This window comes from Myotis nattereri (genome assembly GCF_964212035.1).
Source record: "Myotis nattereri genome assembly, chromosome: 3".
NCBI lineage: Eukaryota > Metazoa > Chordata > Mammalia > Chiroptera > Vespertilionidae > Myotis > Myotis nattereri.
The window spans coordinates 158789437-158810251 of NC_138077.1; the positions used below are offsets into that span (position 1 = coordinate 158789437).

General features: G+C 37.3%; 1 protein-coding gene across 1 annotated transcript in view; it reads left to right on the plus strand.

Annotated features, from left to right (window-relative positions):
* Positions 1-20815, plus strand: part of ADGRL4 (adhesion G protein-coupled receptor L4) — a gene marked incomplete at its 5' end in the record, with an annotated part of 101004 nt that overhangs the window by 64713 nt on the left and 15476 nt on the right. Inside the window, 4 exons of the mRNA XM_081086057.1 lie at positions 1701-1874; positions 3060-3263; positions 6074-6294; positions 6424-6490. Coding sequence (XP_080942183.1) covers positions 1701-1874; positions 3060-3263; positions 6074-6294; positions 6424-6490 — 666 coding nt within the window. The remainder of the gene's footprint in view (positions 1-1700; positions 1875-3059; positions 3264-6073; positions 6295-6423; positions 6491-20815) is intronic.

The window sequence follows — 20815 nt, forward strand, 5'->3', positions numbered from 1 at the left end:
ACTCGTAAGTCAAGGCCCCACTGTAGTATGATTTTGTTTAAAATCACCTGGGTTTCCATCATTCTGAGGGCAGATGCTTTATCTTTTTAACTAAGAATTTCTGGCTTTGCAACAAAAGCCTATCACCTATTTGATACTCAACTGATATTTTCCTTAATATATAGTTGTCTTAAGTTTGATTCTGTCTTATTCCACTTCCTAATGATTAGTCTTGAATATATGTTTTGCTACCTCTTGGCCTCTTAACACAATACCTACCTCACAAGGCTCTTTTAAGGGTAAAATTAAATAAAGTACTTGAGAAAGCACCTAGTTAAACTGCAAACTGTTATATAATTATAAGCAGTTTTTATTTCTACAAGATTAAGGTATTCACCATTCTATTAATAAATAATTATTAAACTTACAGTTCATTAGATATTGTGTTATGATTTTTAATATAAATATGTGATAAAGAGAACTATTTATTGAACAACCATCTTGTAGTCTATGTGATCATCCCCTGTCTATCTCTGTTCTTGTCTTCACTGCTTTTTTTAAAATACATTTTATTGATTTTTCACAGAGAGGAAGGGTGAGGGATAGAGAGTTAGAAACATCGATGAGAAAGAAACATCGATCAGCTGCCTCCTGCACACCTCCCACTGGGGATGTGCCCGCAACCAAGGTACATGCCCTTGACCAGAATCGAACCTGGAACCCTTCAGTCTGCAGGCCGATGCTCTATCCACTGAGCCAAACCGGTCAGGGCTACTGATTTTTTTTTTTAACCTCACCTGAGAATATGCTTATGTTTAGAGAGAGAGGAAGGGAGAGAGAGAGAGAAAAAACAAACAAACAAAAACAAAAAACAAAAAAAAAACCACAACACATTGATATAAGAAACATTGATCGGTTGTCTCTCATAGCGCCCAAACTGGGGATCGAACCCACAACCTAGGTATGTGCTTTGAATGGGAATCAAATCCACAACCTTTTGGTGTACCAGACCAAATGCTCCAACCAACTGAGCCACCCAGGCAGGACTTCACTACTCTTTATCTCACTCGTTGTGCACTAACTGCACTGGTTTCTACATGCTTCTGGGAGATCCCTGTTCAGTCTCACTTCATAGCTTTCCCATTTTCCATTCCAAGTCTCTGGGACCATCTGTTCCCCAGTCTCCAGAGCTCATGCTCTCACTACATTAAGGTATTCACTAAGATATAATCTACAGGGGAAGGCCTCCTCACATGAAACTCCATACCACTTTCTATCTCCTTTCCCTGGGTTATTTTTCTTGTTTAATAATTTCTCATCTCCTCATGAGAATGTAAGGTCAACAATACAAATACTTTTTCTGTTTGTTCAGTGTTGTATTTTTGGAACCCAGATCAACAATTAATATCTATTGTATAAATATCATATAATTATGAGTGTCATGCACTCTTCTAAATGATACATACATCATCTAATTTGATAATAAATCATTTTCACAATAATTTTGTGACCTAGGGTTGATAAAATATGGCATTGTTGCAAGGTTAACTTCAATTTTCCCATATAAAAGCATCCTTCATTCATTAGCATTGATTTATGCTTCAGTTTTTAGACATGCTTTTAATTATATTGATATGCAAAGGGTATTTTAAATATTACAAAGTGATGCCATATGTGTAACTTTTTCTCTTTTTTCCATCAGTAAAATGTCTCTTTTTCAGACCACAGATAAGTATAGGAGTCAATGTGCATTTTGGAACTACTCCCCTGACACCATGAATGGCAGCTGGTCCTTAGAGGGCTGTGAGCTAACGTACTCCAATGAGACCCACACTTCTTGCAGCTGTAATCATCTGACACATTTTGCCATTTTGATGTCTTCCGGTACTTCCATTGTAAGGCAACTTTCTACTTCATATTTATAAATCACCATGTGTTCTTTTTGTGTCATTTAAGAGAATAATTACTTTTTATATATTTTCTTTGGGTGTAAATAGCGTATTTCATTAATGGATGAAACTCCAGCATTATCTTTTTATAGTCTTTGTTTCTGTTTTTCTTACCTGCCTTCTATGACATATTTAGACTGAATTTTAGCTTATTTTTAGTCTAGGACTTATCTAGTCTGTAAATATGTAGTAGATTGTTAAATATTAATGCATTGACTCATTGGTTTCAATGGTCCCTTTAAAGGCCACTTATACATTTCAATGTATACTGGACTTTAGGGATTTTTGGCTTTGTATACAAAGTTTATTCTTACAATAAAATATAGGTAAAATATTTGATACTGGTCAATAAGAATTAGCACATTTATAACTAATATCATGTTTTAATAGAATCCCACAAGATTTTTAAACATGAAAAAATCTCTCTAAGGTGAATAGCTTTAGAATGTGCATGTTATATCAGTAATATCTTGTATTTATGTTACATAATATTTTATATATTGGTTTGATAATCTTAATTAGATTATAGGTTCATTTTCACATAAACATATACAAATAAATCTTCCTAACCATAATGTCAGTCATAAAGATGCTTTCTTTTTCTGAATGTTAAGTAAGCAAAGAAACTTCTATTCTGTATATAAAATATTAATATTCATCTAGTTGTAATAAAACCAACCTCTCTCATTTCAAAATCTCTAAACTAGACACTATATGTTCAGCATTTCTAATACCTTTGTTAATGTGTTTTAGATGAATGGCTGAATAGCAATAAGAATTGGTCTTACCACTGATAAATCTGTTTTAATTAACCATGTTCACATTACAATAATGAATTACCATTCTAATATCATGAAACTGATGATGATAACAGTACTAAGCCATATACTAATATATACTATGCCTAGAAAAAATCACTAATTATAGAACTATTAAAGTGCCTCATGATTTATATCACATTCCTCTGAATATTGAGCATTTTCAAGTCATCTAAATGCACATTTGTATTTTTACAGTTTATGGACATTTTGATTAATGTTTCACCAAAACTGAAAGTTCATTATATGGTGTAGTTCCTTTGACAAGCTACTGAGTTATTCTCTTAACAGCTTTATTATTATTTTCCCTTAGGGTATCAAAGATTATAATATTCTTACAAGGATCACTCAACTAGGAATAATTATTTCTTTGATTTGCCTGTCCATATGCATTTTTACCTTCTGGTTCTTTAGTGAAATTCAAAGCACCAGGACAACAATTCACAAAAATCTCTGTTGTAACCTATTCCTTGCTGAACTTGTTTTTCTGGTTGGGATCAATACAAATTCTAATAAGGTATGTAGATCTCCTTACTCTCTTTTTTTATTTTCTAAATGTGTAGTTCCCTATGTATATATGTCATAGAAACATGAATTATAATTAAGGGTTTAATGGGCAAACACAATATATACTTTGTTCGTAAGTCTTTTCTAAGCTTAATAATGCTAACATATCTAAGCAACCTGCCTATCCATTCCATTAATTAAAATGTCCTTCATTATGAGGAACAATTGGGACAAATGAAAACTTTGCCACAAAATAAATAGCCTTTTTGTTTTGTTTTGATTTTACATGGGAATTAAACAAAGGCAGGAGGAGAACACTGGAAATAAAGTTTCTCTTAACACAGGGACTGAACATAAAAGCAGCAGTGGTTCATAGGTTGAAATATGATAAATCGGATCTACCTAGTTTCTACACTTTATTAACTACCCACTACCCATTTTCCCCATTATTGACTAAGGGACTTATAAAATAGTTTTCCATATTGTGTTTAGTCTGGGTCCTCCTTGAAACAGACACTAAAATGGAATTAAACATGTAATGCTTTTATTAGATGAAATGACTATGAGAGAAAATCAGAAGAGAGAGACTTGGAGAGCCGTCAGACTACAATGCAGGTCTGATCCTGAAGGAAGGAGAGAGGAAAGCAAGTGGGGTGGGTGGAAGCATCTTACCCAGCAGGGCAGTTGTTGTTGTTGTTGTTGTTGTTGTTGTTGTTGTTGTTCTTCTTCTTCTTCTTCTTCTTCTTCTTCTTCTTCTTCTTCTTGTTCTAACAACTTATCTAGTAATTTAATGCTAGAAATGAATTTCATTCTCCTTTTTTTAGTTATGTCCTATACCCAGCAGTGCATTCTAAAGAAAGTTTAACATGGTTGTTCAGGACTCCTTTCAGAAGACCTTGAGCCAAAGTCACATGACAAAGAATCCTCTGTCTCTCAGAGAACAGGAACATCTTAAAAGCTTGCTGTGCCAGGTCATTGGCTGGCAGCAGCCTGGGGAAAATATAAGCACAACAATGGTTTTCCTAGTGCAGCATCTGGAGCCCCAGGCCAGCTGCTCTTCCTGCAGGTGGAGACTAGAGAAGTGCATTGTCATGGCGATGGGGCCAGCTGCTTTTTACAATTATTTTATATCTATAGTTGGAGTTTGGCTTATAGAAATAACAAAAGAAGTAGCTACACACTTCTGTATTAATAGAACTAATACAATGGAGACTAGAGAAATGCATTGTCATGGCCATGAGCCAGCTGCTCTTCCTGCAGGTGGAGCCTGGAGAAGTATATTGTCATGCCAAGGAACATGAAATAGCCTCCAATTCTCCATTGTTTTTAGAAATCTTTCAAGTATTAAACTAACCATTGGCTGTCCAGGTTTTCTTCTGAAGTAGATGCGGCAAAGCATCTATTTTAAATAGTATACATTAGACATGTCTGGTGTTTGTTTATTTGTTTGTTTGTTTTGCAATGGTAGTCAGGATACCTCTCAATTTTATATATCTATTTTATATATTTATTCTTACAAAGTGTTTCTTTTTCATTCTATTTCATCTAGCAAATTCTTTCCATTTTCAAGCCATATTTCAGATCCCATGCCCCCACGAAAGTGGTTCCCAAATTTTTATCACCAGTGATCTCTCTGTTCCCAACCTTACATAGTACTCTCCAATGTATTTTAATATACAATCTCATTTATGCCTGAATGATACTGTTTTAATTAATGCAACCTATACATATAAAAGCCTAAGCGACCGAACAACTGTTTGGCCAGTCACTATGATGCGCTTTGACGACCAGGGAGCAGATGCTCAACACAGGAGCTGCCCCGTGGGGGTCAGTGTGCTCCCACAGTGGGAGCACCGCTCAGCTGACTGACGGGTGCCAGATACCAGGCTCATGGCTGGTGAGCACAGCTGTGGCAATGCAAACCCCTCCCGCCTTCACAGCAGTGCTCTACAGGGCAGTGCAGTGGCAGGCGCAGAGGAGCCAGGATGAGTGGGCTTGGGCTCCTTGCTGGCCACCTGCTGGTTAGCGTACTACCACATCCCCTGAGGGGTCCCAGATTGCGACAAGGCACAGGCCAGGCTGAGGGACCCCACCGGTGCCCAAATCTGTGCACCAGGCCTATAGTAGGTATATAAGTATGTATTATGTTATCTCTCCTAAAATAGATTGTATTAGTTCTATCAATACAGAATTGTGTAGCTACTTCTTTTGTTATTTCTATAAGCCTAACTCCAATTATAGATATAAAGTAATTACTAATAAATAATATTTAACTGAACTCACCTCAAATTTACTTGGCAATCTTATAACTTAAAGTGATTCTTCAATGGATATTTTGAAAAATATGTCATCATTTGTTTTATAAATTCAATGTTTGACACTTAATCAAGATATTATGGTTTGTTTACCATAGTATTAGAAATAATTTTTATTCTTTGAGCCTGAATAAAATAGAGTGAAGGCATCTCCAAAACAGAAATCAACTTAAATCATAATATATTCACTAAGACATCATGGTTTATATGTAAATTCACAATTTATCATTTTGCACATAATGTAAATGTATAACTAACTCTCTGGACAAGGACAGTAACTTAATTCTATCACAGGACTGGTGAATATTTTACGTTGATGAAACACAGTTCTTTCATGTCAGCAGTAAGTGGTACATCTTAAAAAGCTTACACTTGCCAGGAATACTTTAATGTGATCAGGCATTATATAAAGTGGCATGATTTACAAAGAAAGTCATGATTTTGTGATTCGGTAATGTTTAAACAAACATTCCTTACGTGCCTTTTTTTGTTTGTTTGTTTCTAGCTCTTTTGTTCAATCATTGCTGGTCTGCTGCATTACTTCTTTTTAGCTGCCTTTGCATGGATGTGCATTGAAGGCATCCACCTCTATCTCATTGTTGTCGGAGTTATCTACAACAAGGGATTTCTGCACAAGAATTTTTATATCTTTGGCTATCTCAGCCCAGCTGTGGTGGTTGGATTTTCAGCATCATTAGGGTATAGATATTATGGCACCACCAAAGTGTAAGTTAAGATTATCTTAAAGCATTTGAAATATAATTCTGAATATGCTTTATATATCACTGAAATTTTTGTTTTGTTAAAGTACATACAAGCACATTCATAGATTTTTATTTATTTTTTACTTTTCAGGTGTTGGCTTAGCACAGAAAACAACTTTATTTGGAGTTTTATAGGACCAGCATGTCTAATCATCCTTGTACGTATATTTAAAATTGTTGCTAGAGTTAAAACAAAAAAAGTGATAAAGAGGGCTTAAAATTTTCAGCCATTAGGCATTATTCTGAGGGGGGAAAATGATTTTGAGCACTTTAAGTATATCACTTATTAACATTTAAATATATTATATCCCTGTGAGAAAAATTTATATGCATCTTAAATACAAATCTATTACAATCATTCACCCCTCCTGGGGGAGGATATATTTCTGTATAACATATAGAAAAAAAACAACATTTCCCACTTATCAGTAGTATCTCAGCACACCTCAATACCTAGAATGTTCCAACCAGCTGATAATCTGGCATTTCACATGTGTTTGTTACTTTATATTTTATCGCTGATCAGTGAACTTTGAAGATTAGACTGGCATCTTTATAGTGTTATCATCCTGTGTACCCTGTTATCATGAAAGTGCTTTTACACTAAATTGCGACATCTGAGGCAAGAACCCTCTATTTCTCATGAGCAGACAAGTCATACTGATAGTCCTATTTCAGCTAGAAAGAGTGCCTTTTAATTCTTATCAGAAGTGGTTTCAAACCTACAAATGTGGCAGGTGTTATATGTTCCATTCTAAATAAAAACATTTTTATATGTCTCAGGAGCATTTTTAAGGGCTGTAAGTTTTCAAAGCCATTCTGAATATAATAGTCTGTCAATGAATCTGGGAGGTCAGGCAAGGCTCCTGGATGAAATGAATTGTCGGAGGAGTTATGACCATATTTTGGACAACTTTGTCCCATATGTTTTTACCATAAGCTAACTAGCTAATTTTTTTTTTAAAAAAAATTTCCCTCTCACTATTTCCCCATATGTTTTTTATTGTTATGAGGAAGCTACTAAATGGAGAAGACTTGAAATACAAAGCAGAGAATTTCCATCAAGGTTTATTTTTTAATGATGGGGATGAAATAAAATGCAGTCAGACACTACATTTGTTTCATTGTCACATAAAATTGTTTATCATTTTCACAAGAAATCTAGTAATATTAAAAAAAAACATTGACTATATTTTAGCTAATATTATTTCAGAGTTAGTGTATTATAGTGTTCCATTCACATATTTTCATATGTCATCCTGATATGAGTATTTTGTGTGAAGACATGTTGTATGTATTCTAATTTTACTCAATCAGTCTACAGAATGGACTATCTCTGACATTTTTTCATACAGGTGAAAGTTCTGTGGATCAGTGATTCTTGTAGTTTAGATGAAAAGTAGAAAGTTAGAAAGTATACTGAAAACAGGAAAAATAGCAGTCTATCTAAGGTAAAAAAGAGAAAGTGTTCCCTGAATTTTTTTTTGCTTTTGCTTATATAAAGGAAAAAAAACAACCTGTATATTATCTTATAGTAAAGTCCGCAGACTTTAGATGGGCTTATCTAAAAATGAGTCTTGCAGACTTTCCCAGAAACCTAAATGAACAATGTCACACGGTCCTAGTTTGGTATTAATGAACCAATTTATCTTTCATACAGTTTCAGTATGTAATTATTCCTTTCAACCAGAGGGTCAAGCTACTTAAAAAATGTATGAGGCCACTCAGTTTTACTCTAAAATTGTTTATCATTTGTATTATCTTTAAAAACTTCAGAAATTCCTTAAATAATTACTGAATTGAAGTGAATTCATTCACTCTAGTTGTTCTTGACTTTCTGTGCTAATGCTGGCTTTTTTCATTGTCATTTTTCTTTCCTTCATACTGTTATTATTACTAGTACTACTGCTATTATACTGCTTTATAACAGAAAAGTCAGGTGAAACTTTTCTGACAGTCCTAAAACAGTATTCAGTTCAAAGATTAAAGAAAAGAAATATTGAGTGCCAGGCATTTGGAAAAGAGCCACCAGCAGGTTGGGTGGCTTCCCTTGGGCCTTACAGAGAGACTGTAGGAACACCTCTAACCTAGGAAGAGGACTGGAGAGAGGGGCCCCAGGCTAGTGGCTCAGAGTTAGGAGTCCTTGCCCTTCGGGAGAGAATAATATTCTCTATGAAAAAGTTTTCTCTGCTTGTGAGAAGAAAGTTAGGTGCTCCCCATTCTCCTAAAGACAAGCTGGGGAGGAACATTCAAAAGGTTTGTAGAAAATGGAATCAGAAATGGTAAAACTATCATCCTGATCACACATTGAATGCTAATGTGACTCTGGAATTTTCATGGTGAGCACATTCTTTATGAGAGCTTGACCTTTGTCCCTTGACCGTGGACCAAACGTGAATATAAAGACTAGACCTGCTTTCCTTTGGAGTTTCTTGCAAGCTGCTTGCTTACTGGAGTTTCCCTTGATAGCAGGGAAGGATAGGATTATTATATAGCCTGCCCAGGAATAAAATGATGGGGGAACACACAAAGCTATTAACTGTTCTGTACACACAGAAAAGTTAGAGAAGTGGAGAGAAGTTGTAGGGCTGCCCGGAAGGTTGCCAGGTCAAGTGAAGTTATGTACAACTAAAATAATGGGTTGAATAGAGATGAGGTTAAAATGGTGACATGGCTGCCCTTCTCTGAAGAATAGAAGGAGCCAAGATGTAAAGGAAATACTATAAACATCAAGATAATCACATTTACTGTCTAAGTGGAGGTCATCACATAAGCCAAGATTACCAGCAGTAATGAGAACCAAAATAAACCAAAGTGATGCCACGAAGCTTCCTCCATCACCAAGAGGTGATTAGAGCCTTCTAGCCCCCAAAAGCAGAGGAGTTGAGCTTTGTCACTGAAGAAACAGTACACTGCCTTCACACTCATCTACACAGATCTACTTGAAAATCATCATTCTATGATTGGGAATATACTAGTAGATAAGGATGTCAAGCCCTATCACTAAGTTTACCATGCTAATTGGGTGTGGATATGATGGGAAAACAAAACAAACAAATATTTATTATCCCAAATCACTGTAGTATTAATGCAGAGAAAACAAAACAAATGACAAAGAACAATATGTAATGAAATATAAGTGATACTGATTCGATATGGAGAGATGAATGTGGGATATAATAATCATTCAAGGAATCTTCATTGAGAGGGAGAGACTTGTTTTTGGATGGGTCAAGAAGCAGATTCTGCTTCACATGCAATAGATTCTAGGTGTGGATGTAAGTGTCTACCAAGCTGCTTGTATACTTGCCAGATTTCCTTTCCAAGGAAAGCAAAGGGCACAAACAAAATAGTAACCATCCTATATAATAAAGAGGTAATATGCAAATTGACCCTCACACCCTGTTTTCACAAGATGGCCACCCCAACATTGTCAAAAGATAGCCTGCAGGGGAGGGCAGTTGTCGGGGGGAACCGGGCCTGCAGGGGAGGGCAGTTGGGGGGGATCAGGCCAGCAGGGGAGCAGTTAGGGGTTGAATAGGCTGGCAGGCAGAAGTGGTTAGGGGCAATCAGGCAGGCAGGCGAGAGGTTAGGAGCCAGAAGTCCCGATTGTGAGAGGGATATCCAACTGCCGATTTAGGCCCAATCGGCCTAAACCAGCAGTTAGACATCCCCCGAGGGGTCCCAGATTGGAGAGGGTGCAGGGCCTCTAGTTGTAAATAAAACAATACCATACAAAACAAAATTATTATCTGTGTTATTAAAAATATTCAACAATCATATTTCATAGATTCATCATTCCCTTGGTTAGATGTCAGTATTTATCAAATTTTTACCTTCATACATGTACCTGTTTCTTCTCTATTTTCATAGTCAAACCATTGTTATCCTGTATTAAGGTTGTAATATTACTAATAGAATTTTTAAATGTGTAATTTATTGAGCAGCATTTGTTTTTGAAACACACAACTAATACCTTAATACTTAGTCTCCTTAAATATCACATTATTATCCAATTTTATAGTTAACAAAAAATAGGATTTGATTCAAATGTTAAGTCATTGGTCCAAGGTTCTAAGTCTACAGATAATATTGATGTTAGAACTTAAAATTCTCTGTCTTAATCGAAAGCCCACTTTTCATTTTACTTTGCATCTTTCGCAATTGTCTTCTAACCTATCTTTCTGCTGCCATTTTCTCCCATTTGTTTAATCTGTCTATAATAAACTCAGATAATGGGAACTATTAATAAGAAAAATAAGAATGTTTATGCTAAATCGTAATATATTTCTGGCATTAATGTAAATATTCTCCACGTGTCAGCACATTCTGTCTAATCATTCAAACAACTCAACATGGCTGTGTGTATGTGGGAACACACACCCAATTTATTTTATTTTGAAGTTAGGTAGATCGCAGCACAGAGTGATTGCATATCTTATCCAACAGCTAGTAATTACCTGAGCTGGAACTCACATTCATGAAATTGAATCTATGGCCTATCTTCTTAATCCCAGTTCTGATAGTTTTTTGTTTTTGTTTTTTGTTTTTGTTGTGTGTGTGTGTGTGTGTGTGTGTGTGTGTGTGTGTTGTTGTTGTTGTTTTTTGCCAATAGACCAAATGCCATAGGCTGGTGCATAAAATTCTCAGAAATCTAGCTGAACCTTGCCTATGTTCAGCCTTTTTTCACACTGCATATCCCCCCAAAACAACTCCTCCAAGAACTTTACGCCCCTTAGAATAGTTGCTATTCCTTGGATATTTTCTTGGGCCTTTGCAATCAATAATCCTGCCACTTCCTGCAAAATTTTTCTGACTAATATCTTATCATTAATTAATACACAACTTGGTGAAAACCTCTCCAGGTTTATAACTAATCTACAGAGTAAGGACTAGGTTGCTTGCTTTTATGAATGGAGCACTGAGGCATGTCTGGTTTGGGATCCAATATAATAAAAGGCTAATATGCAAATAGGCCAAATGGTGAACAACTAGTCGCTATGACACACACTGACCACCAGGGGGTAGATGCCCAATGCAGGAGCTGCCCCCTGGTGGTCAGTGTGCTCCCACAGGGGGAGAACCACTCAGCCAAAAGACAGGATCACAGCTGGCCATCACAGTGGCAGTAGCACTAAAGATGTCCGACTGACAGCCCATGGGCAGTGGGTTTAAGCTGTCAGTCGGACATCCCCCAGGGGCTTCTGGACTGTGAGAGGGTGCAGGCTGGGCTGAGGGACCCCGCACCCCAAGTGCATGAATTTTATGCACCAAGCCTCTAATCCTATCTAATAAAAGACAAAAAGGGTAATTAACCATACCTCCACTAAGCTTCCCATTGGCTAATCAGGGTGATATGCAGATTAACTGCCAACAAAGATGGTGGCCCGCAGCCATGCAGCTAAAGCAAACATGAGGCTTCCTTGCTTCAGTGATGGAGGAATCCAAAGTTCCCCGCCTGCCGCGGCCCAGCTCTGAGCCCAAAAGCAACAATGTTTCAATTATAGAAGCTAAACAAACCCCAGATACCTGCTTTCATCTGGCTGCGGCCTCAGAGCTGGGACTGCCAGTGATGGCAACAATGTTTCAATTATAGAAGGTAAATAATCCCAGAATTTAAAAAAAATAAAAGGAGATGCTGGGAGTTTCAGTTGCTGGCCAGCCTGAAAACGGCCCTCAGCCCCTCACCCAGGCTGGCCAGGCACCCAAGCGGGACCCCCACCCTGATCCGGGACACCCTTCAGGGCAAACCAGCTGGCCCCCACCCATGCACCAGGTCTCTATCCTATATAGTAAAAGGGTAATATGCAAACTGACCCTAACAGCAGAAAGACTGGGAATGACTGGTCACTATGACACACACTGACCACCAGGGAGCAGACACTCAATGCAGGAGCTGCCCTCTAGTGGTCATGGTGCTCCCACATGGGGGAGCTCTGCTCAGCCACAAGCCAGGTTGATGGCTGCCAGCACAGCAGTGGTGGTGGAAGCCTCTCCTGCCTCCTCAGCAGCGCTAAGGATGTCCGACTGCAGCCTAGGTCTGCTCCCCGCTGGCAAGTGGACATCCCCCGAGGGCTGCCGGGCTGCCAGAGGGATGTCTGATTGCCATCTTGGGCCCAATCCCCTGGGGAGCAGGCCTAAGCCAGCAGGTGGTCATCCCCCGAGTGTCCCAGACTGCGGGAGGGCACAGGCCGGGCTGAGGGACCCCGCCTCTCCCCCCAAGTGCACAAATTTTTGTGCACCGGGCCTTTAGTTATAATATAAAATGCCTTTCAAACAATATGTAAATGAGTAAAAGCTGAGTTAGTTCAGCACTGAACTAACATACCCTTTGTTATGTTGTTTCAAAGGAACATTCAAGCATTTCATCTATTCTGATAACTTTGATTGATTAGGTATTTGAGTAGCAACATTTCCTGAATTGGTCAAATGAAAGTACTTCCCAGGTATTGGCTCATCCTATCTAATAATAGACAAAGATTCAAATTGTCTGTACCTTCACTATGCCCACCATTGGCTAATCAGAGTGATATGCAAATTAACCACCAACAAAGATGGCAGTTAATTTGCATATGTATGCACGAAGCAGCGGAGCGAAGACTGAAGGCGGCACCGGCCGGAGCAGGGAAGGCTTGAAGGCGTCTCTGGCCGGAGCAGTGAGGGCTTGAAGGCGGCTCCAGCTGGTGCAAAGGCCTGGGTCCCGGGTGCCGGTGGACCCAGGGGAAGGGAAGGCCTATTGCACAAATCTTTTCGTGCAACAGGTCTCTAGTTAATAATAAGGATCTCTCAGAATTCTGAAGTATGAGCCAGTGACCCCACTAATTCCATCTACGAATCACCACATTTAGAATAATAAGATTGTAACTATACATAAAAATGTCTAGCCATGCTTTTGAAAGATTGCAATAAGAAAAAGGCTTCTGGATCTTTGAAAAGAAAGCTACAAACTGAAGATAATTTCTTTCTTTCTTTGACATTTTTCATCTTTAATGCTGTATTCTTTCAACTAAAACCATGCAAGGGATTAGGTTCAAGTACAGAAATATAAAAAAGAATTTGCAAAAATCATTTAACTTTTAAGTAGAAATTGAAGTTTTTCATAGACATGTTCAATATTGAAGAATAGAGTTTCCTTGATTGGAGCAAATACTAATTAAACTATGTCCAAATAAGGTATTGTCATTATATAATATAAGCTTTCATTTAAATTCAAATTACTACTCTTATAATTGAGCATTTCTGTATTACTACTCTTACCCACCTCTTCTCAAGTTTTCCAGAACTGCACTTAGTTGTTTGTAGTGGCCTCCTCCAGTTGTTCTGTCCATGTCTACACTACCTTAATTCCCTTTCACCAGGAAACACCTGGTAAAACCTACTCAAAGTTAATGCCTCACATAATGCTTACAAGATGGACGTGTGTATATATAGTTATTATTATGTGATACATTCTTAATACATTTTTTTTAATTTCACAAATTTCCCAAGCTTGAAAAAAAAAGAAAATATTACAAGACTGTGTAAAGTAAAAAATAAACATTTCACCTCATACTCATATTCTCAATGACTACTCTTTTTCTTAATGGTTACTCTGCTCCTTCCTGACCTTTGCTATGGACACACACATATATAAATTTATTTACATAAGTTTAATAAAGAATTTTGTTTATAAATTCAAGCAACCTGAATTATTTATAACCTGCAATATATCACATTAATACTTCTTTGTTAGAATATACAATTCTACCATTTCTTATTATTGCCTCCTATGACTGTGCTCTAATTTATTTAACCTCTTCTTTACTAATGAACATTTGTTTCAAAGAGTTTCTTATTACAGATAATACTGAATAGAGGATTCTTGTTCCAATATAGTTACATATATACGTAATGTAAAATTGTTAGAAAGTGCTTCTTAAAAGTAGAAATGCAAGTAGAGGCAGATTTTTAAGTTTACAATTGCCTACGAAACATTTACTCCAATTGATACTTCTACCAACAATATGAGAATGTCCTTTTTCTGACATTTTTGCCAACAGTACATATTGTCTACTGTGCTGTCTAAATGGCTAAATTGCAATATATAAAACAGAAGAAAAGATTATGATAGACCATAGTTCTGCAGCAGTGGCACCATTGACCAAAATTTTGGACCAACATTTTATAGCAGCTATTCTGTACATTATAGGGAGTTTAACAGAATCTCTGTCTTCTTTTCACCAGATGCCAGTAGCACCACCACCTGTATACTAGAGGCCCGCTGCACAAAATTCATGAAAGAGTAGGCTTTCCTTCTCCTGGCACTGGCACCCGGGACCCAGGCTTCCCTCTGGCTGCCAGCACCCGGGATCGGGCTTCCCTCAAGGAGGGAGGCCCTGCACACCTACTGCAGCCCGCTGGTTGGTGGCTTGGGCCTCCCTCTTTGGAGCAATTGTGGAACCCCCTGATTGATCACCCCACCAGCCAGTGGCCTGGGCATCCCTCTGCAGGGTGATCATGGGGCGATGACTGGGCTACCTTGGCTGGCCTGGTGCCAGTGGGTGTCATAGCATGGTCCCCAATGGTCATCCGGATGGTTGTCTGGATGGTTGTTCTGCTGTTCAGCCATTCGGTCGATTTGCATATTGCGCTTTTATTATATAGGATAACCAAAAATGCCTCCAGGCACACCAAATGTTCCATGGGGGACAATATCCCCATTTCTATTCATTGGAAACCACTAGTTTAGACTTTGATATTAAGTCTTATATAAAAGTTTATTTTGCCGTTTGCTTTAAATGGCATAAATATTTTAAAAGGAATTAAAATTATTGTTTGGGTAATGTCTTTTAGATGACTCCACTGAAGCTATATTAGAAACCCTACCCATTGTAAATTTTAACTGTTGTGGATAACAGCATTAACATTTTAATTACATGTTTTAATTTAATGGCATCATATTTGTTAGGTGCATCTTTTTGTGACCTCTGTAGTTTAAGGTGCTTTAATATTCTAACCTTTCCTCCATATTATGTATTAATAAACATTTTAGTACATGTAACATCTAGCTACATTTTTCATATTATTCTGACCTTCTTAGAACTATAGGGAGTTGGGATTTTTAAAGAAAAAGTAGAGTTTAAAAACATCTTAAATAATGCACTTGTAGTTTTCAATGTATTCCCATACATGGGAATTATATTCTTACTGGAAATACCTTCACAGATAATCTGCTTGGGACTCATACTAAAAATTTCATAAAAATTTAATAACTTCACATAAATTAGAGACAAAAAATACTGGAAAAAAATTCCTTAGGCTGATGCTCTATCCACTGAGCCAAACCAGGTAGGGCCTTAAACTTCTGATCAGCTTCCCAGCATAAGTGTCCTTGCCCAAGCTGATCTGCAAGAGTGAGCAAGGCCTTCTTTGAATCAGTATTTATTAACATTTGCAGAGCCCTTGTTCTACACATCTGAAAATATTTAATATTCTCTATAAGTATTTATTATATTCCTCAATTCCCTTCAATATTTCCTGTAAAATATAAATTACTCATTTTGAGAGAATAGACTATCTGTATGGCTCTGTCTTGATTTCTGTTTCTCATATGAAAATGTTGTTTCTAGTTTCAGGGCTTCCCAAGAAAAGAATATTTAAAATTCCTTCTGATGAAAAAAAAATATGCCTCCTGATGGTATTAGATTAAAAAAAAAAAAGCCCAAGTTGTTTGATATTAGGGCACATCCTTTAGTCATTACAGTTTAATTCACACTATTTCATTAAGAACCACCATTTTATCTGTATTTTAATTAATCAGAAACTGAGGCTTGCAGTGCTTAAGCAATTTACTCGGGATCACGCAGCTACTAACAAGTCAAGGCAAGCTCAATGATTTGCAAAATTTCATTCTGTGTTGTTTCATTACCACATAGCCTTTCCTCTTCTCACACACAGGAGATTGAAGGGAATAGTTCTTTGTTAGGTTCTTGAAACACTTGTTCCTGTCTCCTGAATTCCACAAATGGGTTCAGGGTGAGTTTTGAGAGACCTGGCACCGCAGACCTTCTAAAAGTTATTTATAAGCTTTCAGTTCTTAATTTTACTTAGCAAAGATGTCAGAATAAATTACTTTGCATTGTATTGAAAACGAAGGAACTCTTGAACTTTTCTTCCCTAATTTTGTATTGTTTTAATCTAAATACTTGTCAGAATATCCCACAACTAAACAAAATATCCCGTCTAAAATCCTGACTGCATCAGATTATAGATCAATATATGGAATACATATATTGGATGTTTACTGTATTTAAATTGATGGGTATCATTAAGCAATTTCCAATGCCCTGTACAACATCTAATTGCTCAAATCCTTTTTAAAAAAATTTTGTCTAATAAAGAAAAAGCTGAAGAGTGAGTTAAAAGCTTCATCCATTTAAGTTGTCCTTAATTTTACATTTCTAATGAACAGTTATTTTCTTCTAGGGGAAAAAGTGTGTTTTTTGGGAATCTTTGTAAAATCTTTATGATTTTCTCTAATTAGTATTAACCTATTCATATAGGTAGTATTAAATCAAAATAAAATTTCAGGTAATATAAAAAGAAAAAAAAACCTGGGGAAAAATAGGTACAACATTTTGAATATTTCAGAATATTTATCAAGTATTAAAGTCGCAAGTAAGGCTGTGCTAGTAAGTAAGGGGGACAAATGGAGAAACCTTGCTCTCAAAAACCATCTCCAGAAGTCACGTGCAAGTAACTCTATGACAATATATCAGTAAGTTTGAAGCAATATATTGGAAAAGCAAAGCTGAACATTTCTTCAGCCCTGTTTACATGTTTCTTGACTTTTACATTGCTCTTGGGGTCAAGTCTAAAACTTTTAACAAAGCCTATGATAAGAATTATATTGGTTTATTATCAAACTTTGGACATTTTGAGAGTGATAGTGGGTGATAAAAGTACTTAGAATTGATTTTATTGTATTGGTAGACCTATAAAACATCTCATTCAAAAGTCTATTTTGAAAGTAATTTTTTCTACAATGTAAAAATTATCTGGAATAGAGCACTATGTGCCTGACAATGACAGCATTTGGAATCTTTCTTCCACTGTTCCCTGACAAGGAGGAGGTAGTTGTCCTTAACCACAAAGTGTATTTGAATGCAAGCTGATGCTCACACCATATCTGGATAGGGTCTGGAAAGAGAAGTGAGATATCACTGATTATCTTGCATATTTCAACATGTGAAAGTTAGAATGATCACTGCACATGTGAGTCTCACACAGTCACTAAAACACTGCAGGAACTGGAAGAAGAGCTTACCAAACTTACCCAAGCTTGTCTAAGTTTTGTAAGCAAATTAAAAAAACTCAGACAAATGCTGAACTGAACAGAACACGGGGCAACAGACATGAAAATTACTGGCCGTGGCAAATAGGGATAAGGTGGACACTCTACCTTTGAGGCACCTCATGTTCTGGCACCTGCTGCTCAACCTCATCTCCCAAGAGAGTCCCATAGACCTTTGCAGTTTAATCACACTGGCTGCTTCACAGCTTCTCAGAGGTTCTATGTACCTTCTCACGTCAGCACCTCTGCACCAAAACACTCCCTGTGGCCTCCCTCTAGCCACCCTTTTATTCAATTAACTCCTGTTTGACTTTCAGATATCAATTCAAACTATACTTCCAGAAGAAGTCCTCCCTGGCTCAGCTCACCAGTCTAGATATTTTTGTCACATGCCTGCATAGAAGCTCATTATTTTCTTTGGAATACTTTCCTCAACGTAAAATGACACATTAGTGTGAATCACTGACTAATAACCGATTCATATCTGTCTTCTCCAGGAGACTAAGTGCTGTGAGAGCAAAACCTTATGGAATTTTTCTCACTATACTATCCTTGAGGTTTATCAGGTAGTAATCACTCAAGTAATATTGTTGAATTAATAAATAAATGATGCAAGCATAGTAGTTAGTCAAAAGTGTCAATTTCTTTCCCCAAAGGAAATTTAAACAAATCATCATCATGGAAATGAGATTTTCTTGAGAAGATTTCACATAAGAAATAACACAGGAACATTCATTATAGCCTATCACTCTTTATCTCTTTTTTTCCTTAGGAATGATTGCTCTAGCTATCATCTACCTATCATTATCTATCTATCTATCTATCTATCTATCTATCTATCTATCTATCTATCTATCATCTATCTATCTATCATCTATCTATCTACCTACCTACCTAACTATATCCACCTATCTATCCATAGCATGCTTTCAACTAGGAATTTAATTGGCATTTTATGTTTTTTTTAAATATATTTTATTGACTTTTTACAGAGAGGAAGGGAGAGGGATAGAGAGTTAGAAACATCGATGAGAGAGAAACATCGATTCAGCTCCCTCTTGCACGCCCCCTACTGGGGATGTGCCCGCAACCCAGGTACATGTCCTTGACCGAAATCGAACCTGGGACCCTTCAGTCTGCAGGCTGATGCTCTACCTGCTGAGCCAAACCAGTTAGGGCTGGCATTTTATGTTTCACTGAATACAATGAGGTCTTGGCCAAATAATGGCAAAGGGTTTCAAAAACAATATGATTGGCAAAAGTCCCACACCATGGGTTCTTACTATGCACTGGATTTCTAATATGTAAATGAAGACCATGATGCCAACTCTATATACACAGCTACTATTTTAAAAATAAATTAAAATTGAAAGAATAAAAGTAGACTTTAAATGTTGAAAATAAAATTTTTAATAAGTTAGGGAGCAGTTATAGCTCTTGTTTTTTCACCTTTTTAATTGGTAATAAGTTTAGTACAATTTAAATTTAATTAAGCAATTTCTGTCTAGATGCTGAATAACAATAAAATATTTCATATTTTTTATAAAATTAGTTAATGCTTACAAACCTCTGTCTTCATTTTATACCACATGTATATATAAGGAACATTTTTTTCTTGCTTATGTTAACAAGAGATGTTATGACTCAGTTTTCATTATTGCATTAAATCAAACAATTGCTGGAAATACTCTTCACATATTGTTTTTCTCCTTTACCTTTGTTCCTTTTCTATTATCTTTCTATTACTTATAACCATCTAGAGTTAAAATCATATAAAAAATAACCCCATGGCATTCACTTAGACCCATGAAGGTCACTTTTATAAATTTTTAGTTCTCTCTACCTTTTGATTCTGTTTTAGAGACCAGTAAATTATTTTTTAAATACTAAAAAAAAAAATCAGCTATTAATATATTCCTAATGCAAATATGTTAAAAAGATGAAGTGTAAATATTTTTAATGCCTAAGATGATTAAATATTGGAATGGAATCTATAATAAACTAGAGAAATTATTTAGCTATTCATACATCAATAAATGTATAATTTTTTATCTTGAAAAATTACATACATTTACTAGTGTACTAATATTTTAAGCACATTACATTATACATTATGTAGGATAGGGTAAAAGTAGGTTTATAGTTGTAAGTAATCAAAACACAAAGTTCTTTTATTATTTATTAACTAGAGGCCCGGTGAACAAAAATTTGTGCACTCAGGGGGGTCCCTCAGCCTGGCCTATGCCCTCTTGCAGTCTGGGACCCCTTGAAGGATGTCCACCTGCTGGCTTAGACCCACTCCCTGGGGGGCTGGGCCCAAGCTGGCAGTCAGACATCCCTCTGGCAGCCTGGCAGCCCTCGGGGGATGTCCACTTGCCAGCGGGGAGCAGGCCTAAACTGCAGTCGGACATCCTTAGCGCTGCTAAGGAGGCGGGAGAGGCTCCCAACACCACCACTGTACTGGCAGCCATCAGCCTGGCTTGTGGCTGAGCAGAGCACCCCCTGTGGGAGTGCACTGACCACCAGGGGGCAGCTTCTGCATTGAGCGTCTGCCCCCTGGTGGTCAGTGTGTGTCATAGTGACAAGTCATTCCCAGTCCTTCTGCTGTTAGGGACAGTTTGCATATTACCCTTTTATTATATATGATAGAGGCCTGGTGCATGGGTGGGGTCTGGCTGGTTTGCCCTGAAGGGTGTCCCGGATCAGGGTGGGGGTCCCGCTGGGATGCCTGGCCAGTCTGGGTGAGGGGCTGATGGCTGTTTTCAAGCTAGCCACACCCCCTTCAGGGTGGGGGGTTCTGTTGGGGTGCCTGGCCAGTCAGGGTGAGGGGCTGAGGGCCGTTTTCAGGCTGGCCAACCCCCCCCCCGCCCCCCCTCCCCACCCCCCCCGGTGACGGAAGCTCCCAGCCTCTCCTTTTTTTCTTTTTTCTTTTTTATTCTGGGATTATTTACCTTCTATAATTGAAACTTTGTAGCCATCTTGGTTGGGTTAATTTGCATATAGTCACTCTGATTGGCTGGTGGGCATGGCCTAAGGTGTAGCAACGGTATGGTCAATTTGCATGTTTGTCCTTTATTAGTGTAGATTATTGTATTCTTTTCCATATGAACAACTGTCAACCTACTTTTGATCAACCCTATATATAATGTAT